The sequence below is a fragment of the Nothobranchius furzeri genome, chromosome 10, assembly GCF_043380555.1.
Source record: "Nothobranchius furzeri strain GRZ-AD chromosome 10, NfurGRZ-RIMD1, whole genome shotgun sequence".
Taxonomy (NCBI): domain Eukaryota; kingdom Metazoa; phylum Chordata; class Actinopteri; order Cyprinodontiformes; family Nothobranchiidae; genus Nothobranchius; species Nothobranchius furzeri.
This window is the reverse complement of record NC_091750.1, coordinates 46,644,589-46,651,571: the sequence shown is the minus strand read 5'-3', so window position 1 is coordinate 46,651,571 and position 6,983 is coordinate 46,644,589. Positions and strand designations below refer to the sequence as shown.

Here is a 6,983-nt window from a genome sequence, read left to right as displayed (position 1 = left end):
GTAATTTGTGCGAGCGTTTGAGCGCTTGCCTATACAGAGTTGGCAACATTTCTTATAGACGAGGTGTGTGTGTGTAAATTATTTATTTATATATTTATTTGCAGCTATCGTAAAACAATGTGCTTTTGCTCCATTGGCTGGCTACAGCTGTTGCTTCATGTCGTGATTACAGAAGTAGGGAGAAGGGCTCACCCTTGCTTTCTAACAGACACATGAGCGACGTGTAACGTAAAAAAAGTGCTTTACTGGTGAACTCCTGTCCATTTCAGACGCGAAATGGGTGTGCAAGCGTTCCACACAGCTGGTCCCGCGAGGTCACAAAATCACGGGATAATTGCAACACCACATGTGATTTCGGACGTTTTAAACGATAGCAAGCAAGGACGAAGACGGCTGCATGTATCCAAAAAAGATTTTTTATTTTCTGTTCCTTTTATCTCAGCTACAGAAAGCTAAGTACAGGTTTTACTGGTTTAACAACTGGAAATGTGCACATGACTTTTATTTAAGTTTCTGGATTTTTTTACGCTGCTTTCATTTAATTCAATTCAATTCAATTTTATTTTATTTACATAGAGCCAAATCACGACAAGAGACGTCTCAAGGCACTTCACATATTAAACATTCCAATTCAGGTCAGTTCATTAAGCCAATCAGAAATAATGTTTCCTATATAAGGAACCCAGCAAATTGCATCAAGTCACTGACTAGTGTCAGTGACTTTACAGCAATCCTCATACTAAGCAAGCATAAAGCGACAGTGGAGAGGAAAACAGGAAGAAACCTCCAGAAGATCCTGGCTCAATATAAGCAGCCATCTGCCATGACTCACTGGGGATGGAGAAGACAGAGCAGGCAGACACACACACAGACAAAGTAATGTGTCTATAGTTATATTGTGATTTCTTAGTAAATATTCTACTTGGTGAGAGATAAACTTTATTGTGTTTATCCTAGTGAATCTATAATTAAACGGGTAAACTAGTAGTAGCACGTCCAATGTCAAGGAAAGCAAAAAGTTATTATCAGGAGAGGGAGAATGTTTAAGTGGTTAGCAGCAGTGTGCTAGACGATAGCCCCCTCCATGAGGCCACCACAGCTCAGCAGAACATTATTGTAGCTTCTTCTGGGGAGAAAAACACTAAGAGAAAATAAAGTTAACAGCTGCAATTGCAGAAAATAATACAGTTAAAGAGCAGATTGTAGAAGAAAGTAGTAGAGTGTGAAAAGTGGTCAGTGTATCCTCCAGCAGTCTAAGCCTATAGCAGCATAACTACAGAGATAACTCTGGATAATCTATCTTATTTAAGACTTCCTGTCTGGCCCGATCTGAACTGTGGAGTTTGAAGTGTTCTAGAAGCATAGAGTCCAAAAACTAGACTTGAAACGTAAGCAGCATGTCCTTACGCTTCTGGGACACGTCCAAATTGGTGACACTCTATAGCTGGTGGAAAGGAACCCGTCCACTATAACGGCGCTAACTGCCACAAAGTACGTTTGGCAACGCTTTTGCGTCTGGTGGAAAGGAGGAGTAAAGGTGCAATGTGCTTTGTTCACCTCTAGATGGTGCCTTCTCAGAAAATACCCTGGATTTCTGCTTTAATGAATATCTCTGTACAAATACATAAACAACTGATTCCAAATATGGACTTGTCTGAGGTTGACCTATGATTTATCTATCCCAGATTTTATCTTCAGTACAAAGTCTTATCCAGCGTTCCGTGTTTGGTTCTGGGTAATTCCTGCCGACAATCTTTTGCACCAATTCTTAAAGTACATGTTTGCTGGAGTGTTCTGCAGATTTTAAATCATGTTCTGAGCATTCAGCAGCAGACATGTGTTCAATCATCAAACCTCTGTGTTTTTTTTTCCTTTGTTGCAAGACATTAAAATTTGCAGGCAGATTTACCACATTAAGGTTTTTTTATGCTTCTACATACATTGACAGGTCCTCTGAGTCCGGCTGGAGACAGTCACACCTCAGAATCCATATTTTCACCTAGTGTTGAATAAAACTGGTCATGAGTAAAAGCCATATTGTGTTTTCTTCATGGGAAGCTAATTTCCAACCATTGAGAATAAAAGCAACAAATCTGAGAAAAAAAGACTAAAAAGTCACGATCAATTAAACAAATAAGGCATAAGAGTCAATCAAAGAATAGTCGGATAAATGAGCAGAGAAGCTTTATATTTTTAAGTTTAACAAAAATAATAAAGACATTCTCTAAATCTCTGTCCAAGTGAATAATTGATCCCCACAGTGCATCCAAATCCCCTTCAGGCATCGCCCGTCTAGTTTCAGACGGCTGAGAGTCTTTAGAGTAACCGGTCCAGCTGCTGGACCACTTAGAAGAAAATAATAATATTAAAAAAAAGAAACAATGGCTTACAAGGGCACTGCAAATCTACATAAGCCATGCCACATTTACACCCTTTTAGGGCTTTTCTCTCTTAAAGGGACATGCGCACAGTTTACAAACAGGAGGCAAAAAGACTGCTGGGAGAGTCGCCGGGTTGGGAGATCCACCTTAAAAACCTCATCATAAAGTCTGGTTTTGATGAAACATTCTCTCGGAAAACAAAAGCTCTTGTTATATTTTAAACCAGCAGCTGTTATTTTTTAAAAAGAAGAATATTTGTTGCTTTTTTTTACCAGACAGACAGATCTTTTTCCTTTTTTAACAGTCGGAGTAATTTAAAAACTCTAAAAACACTCCAGTGTTCCCAACCCTGTAAAGCCGTGAGCGTAGCCGACCAGTCACATGCAAATTATGGGATAAGTTGGGCTAGACACTTGAGTGTTGACCTTTGACCCTTTGGCTGCAGAGTGCTAAGCATGGTAAAGAGTAACAGGCAGCTGCAACGGGAGGAGGCTCGCACGTCCAGTGAAAGCACCAGTAAAGTCCCATTTTAGCAAAGAGGTGGGGGTTCTATTCCCCACCAGAGTCTGACCTTCTTTAGCAAACATCAGCTCTCGCCTGCCTCCTGAACAACGGACAGTGAGCATTAAGTGATCTCCTCCTCATCCACAACTCTTTTTTTTTTTCTGTAAATACATGGTAATATTTGCGGCGCAGAATGGGTATGCGCACATACTGGAAGCGTAATGTTGCCGAGAACATGCAAGTTGAGTATACAGCAGAGCAAAAAGCGACGTTTGTTTCCCCCAAAGTTTTTTCCTCCTCCTCCTTGAAACTTCTTCGGTTGCTTTCAGGCGCGTGACTCTTTCTTGGCGTGTGGCTTGTTTCCCAGCAGGGCGTCGATCTCGGTGATGGTCTGAGGGTTCATTTGGGATAAAATCTGAAATGAAGACAAGAGGTCTGTTTGCCACTTTCCTCTCTGTGTGTAACACAAATCTCAAAACAAGCCAGGCTCTGTGTGACAGGACATATAGTTCAGATGTGTGAGCGCTTTACCTGGAGGGCACCCAGGTTCTCGATTAGCTGGTCTGCGGTAGAGACGCCCAGAAGGACTGAGCTGACTCCTTCACTCCGAAGACACCAGGCTGAGGAGAAAAATATCCAAATGAGGAAAACCCAGAAGGTCACGAGTTCCTCATGCGCTCCGGCTTTAGAGCAGAACTCTGTTTTCTAAACTGGCAAAATGATAAGAAATAAACTGGAAAATTACTAGAGGTGTGACCAAGTCACTGCTTTGCAAGTCACAAGTAAGTCACTAATCTTTCCAGTCAAGTCTCGAGTCAAGTCCAAGTGAAAGAATCAAGTCCAAGTCAAGTCCAAGTCCTTAATTTTGAATTTTCAAGTCATAATCAAGTCATCTGTCCAACTTCAATTTAATGACAATGATAATAAATAAATTCCAGAAATAAAGCTTCTTAAAGCTTCACCTATTTGCCCAAACAAGCAGGAAGAGCAACTGAAACTGATTATAAACAAAGTGCTGCTGCAGTTAGCAGAACAAGATCACACCCAGACTGGAGAACGATTCATGATTTTTGTCCATGTCGTGTCACTTTAGTGCAAAAATATCAAATATGCTCAAGTCATTATCAAGTCAACAGATGCAAGTCGATTCAAGTTGCAAGTCATTGGCGTTCAGGTCCGAGTCAAGTCGTAAGTCTTTACAGATTTTATCAAGTCAAGTCAGAAGTCATTAAAATAATGACTCGAGTCTGACTCGAGTCCAAGTCATGTAACTCGAATCCACACCTCTGATAATTACACTGACTGTGTTTGGATCTGATGGATTTTTTTAATGTAAGATAATGATTGAGGAATAAATAAATAATATATAACTAAATAAAATGTTTTAAATTAAACTAGAAGTAAAAATATTAGAGAAATAATAAAAAATTAACAAAAACATTATTTTTAATTTTTTAAATTATAATTCAGTGGATACTTCAATAAAACATGTTTATGTCACATGCAGCTGTCATCTTTAAAGAGCTAAATAAATAGTTATAGTGGTTTACATGATGATATTCTCACTTCTGTTATTCCTCTTATTTTTATCTTTCTTTTTTGCACCAAGTGCTGCAGCAATTTCCTGTTTTCCCACACATACGGCAACAAAACCTGATTCTGAATGTAACTTTTCTAAATCAAATTATACAAGTAACTATGCAAATTAATTAGAGATCATATCTAGTGAATGTAACATAATATTCAGAGGGATAGATGAGTGCAACAAGTTAACTTCATGCAGATCTGCATAAACGCATGACTGCCCAATCTTTCTGAAACAGCTAAATTATTGTAATTACCTAATTTTAGCCACATTTCTCCTGTACAGCATTTAGCACTTGCACTTTTTATTATGATTAAACAAATGTTGTTAAAAAAAAGCTCAAGTTACATTTTTTTGTTACCTTTTATTCAGCTAAAATATTTCAACTTGCATCTTTGAATTTTTGTTTTAATAGAAATCAGACAGTATATTTTATAACCAGAAAGTAACACTATTGATTACTAAAATAAGGACCTAAACAGATTGCCCTTTAGCCATGAAGCAGCAGTAAATGACTTGAATAATCCGCTCCAGTCACACGATGCTGACATGTAAAAAAAGTTGCATCATGGTTTACCTATGGCCAGCTGTGCAGCGGTGCAGCCCAGTCTGTCGGCCAGTAGATGGAGCTCCTTGATTTTAGCGAGCTGCCTACGACCCTCCTCACTGTTCACCCTTTCCTTCAGCCACTGGTATCCCTTCATCAGAGCCAAAGCAGAGGGAAAGAAATCAGAAAACAGTCCTGATTTCGGCAAGGCTGCTTTTGAGTCCCTGATGAGAGTCCGTTAAATCCAGCTGACCTTCATGGCTGCTCTGGAGCACTCAGGCACGCCATCGCTGTATTTCCCTGTGATTAATCCACAAGCAAGAGGAGACCAGGTCATAGCCCCCACCCCTGCGAGAGAAGCAAGAGTCAGTGAACCAGAAATATTAAACACATGAGAGTGGACAAAGCTGTGGGACTGTGGGGGTCTGACCGATCTTGTGGTAGAGTTCAGGAAGCTGCACCTCTACTTTATCCCTCTGGAAATAGTGATACTCTGCCTGCTCACACACGGGTGGTATCAGGTTGAACTGACGAGCCACTGAGTAAGCTTCCTGGTGGCAAAAAGAGAAACAAAACGACTTAACGTCACTTTACAGGTCACAGACTCAACAGCTGTGTGGTTGGGGTCTTCACCATGATCTCCATGGCGCTCCAGCGAGACGTTCCCCAGTACATAGCCATACCCTGGTTTATTACAAACGTCATGGCCCGAACGATCTCTGCAAAACCACAACAAATAACACTATGAATAAATGATAAACAATCATCGTTTTACCTGCTGTAGATAGCTCCTTGAACAACCTCAGTTTGGAGAAACAGAAATCAGTTCTCACTGCACAGATGAGCTAACAGCTAGTCCTCGTCTCCTGTTACAATGGTCTTCTTAAAACACCCCAATAGAGTAATAGAGGTCCAAATGAGCACTTGATTTAAAAAGCTTCTTTAGCTTGATCAGACATTCAGGCAGAAATGAGAAGAGTCCGATTGCTCGTCTGCTCATTTCTGCTACAAACATCCACACGTTCGTTCTCTTCCGCTCATCTGGGGTCGGGTCACGGGGGCTGCAGCCTAAGCAGGGAGGCCCAGAGTTCCCTCTACCCAGCCACTTGGGCCAGCTCCTACGCAGAAATCCCACGGTGTTCCCTGGCCAGCCGAGAGACGTAGTGCCTCCGGCGTGTCCTGGGTCTTCCTTTAGGTCTCCTCCCAGTTAGACGTGCCCAGAAAATCTCACCAGGGAGGCATACTAACCAGATGCCCAAGCCACCTCAACTGGCTCCTGCTACAAATAAATCATAATAAATCTATACAAGCAACAACAAAATGTCTAATGCCAAATTATTTAAATATGGCACTAATAAATCTGACACTTTTACATGACAGAGTTGGGGAGGCACAAACGCAGAGGCGCTGCGGCAGGGCAGGCAATTGATTGGGACCACCAGGCCACAAGGGGGCCCCAGAGAGTCAACAAACTGAACCTCAACAGTGGTGAGACTGAAAAGCACTCATTAGACACTGGCAACTCACTCACTCACTCACTCACTCACTCACTCACTCACTCACTCACTCACTCACTCACTCACTCACTCACTCACTCACCCCCAGACTCCAATGACAGCATTTAAAATATACATAACAGACCGACCTTCCATTGGACTGTTGACGTCATTCCTGTTGGCGAAAACTATATCCACATAATCTAGCTGGAGTCTTGATAAGGATCCTCGTAAACCTGTAGAGAACAGAGCTCTTTAAGTTTTAATAGTCACTGCTTTGTTGTTCCAAATGGTTAATATCACCAAGTCGCCAAGGAGGCGGACCTTAACCATTAGACATAATGGTTAAGGTCCGCCTCCTTGGCGACTTCTTGATCTATAAGATTTCATTCTGTTTATTGTTGTAGTTTAGATTTAATTTTTAAGAATTTATTTTAGCAACATGGTTTAAGCTTTTTACATGAAAAGTA

At 41.0% G+C, this 6,983-nt stretch overlaps 1 protein-coding gene across 2 annotated transcripts in view; it reads right to left on the bottom strand.

The window, feature by feature from the left end:
• Positions 1-398: 398 nt before the first annotated feature.
• Positions 399-6,983, bottom strand: part of LOC107386434 (voltage-gated potassium channel subunit beta-2) — a 31,522-nt gene continuing 24,937 nt past the window's right edge. For both annotated transcript variants that reach the window (XM_015960817.3, XM_015960815.3), the window contains exons 8-14: positions 6,663-6,749; positions 5,651-5,736; positions 5,448-5,568; positions 5,271-5,365; positions 5,048-5,168; positions 3,417-3,505; positions 399-3,300 (exon numbers count right to left, since the gene is read on the bottom strand). In XM_015960817.3, the coding sequence (XP_015816303.1) occupies positions 3,211-3,300; positions 3,417-3,505; positions 5,048-5,168; positions 5,271-5,365; positions 5,448-5,568; positions 5,651-5,736; positions 6,663-6,749 (689 nt within the window). In that variant the 3' untranslated portion in view covers positions 399-3,210. The remainder of the gene's footprint in view (positions 3,301-3,416; positions 3,506-5,047; positions 5,169-5,270; positions 5,366-5,447; positions 5,569-5,650; positions 5,737-6,662; positions 6,750-6,983) is intronic.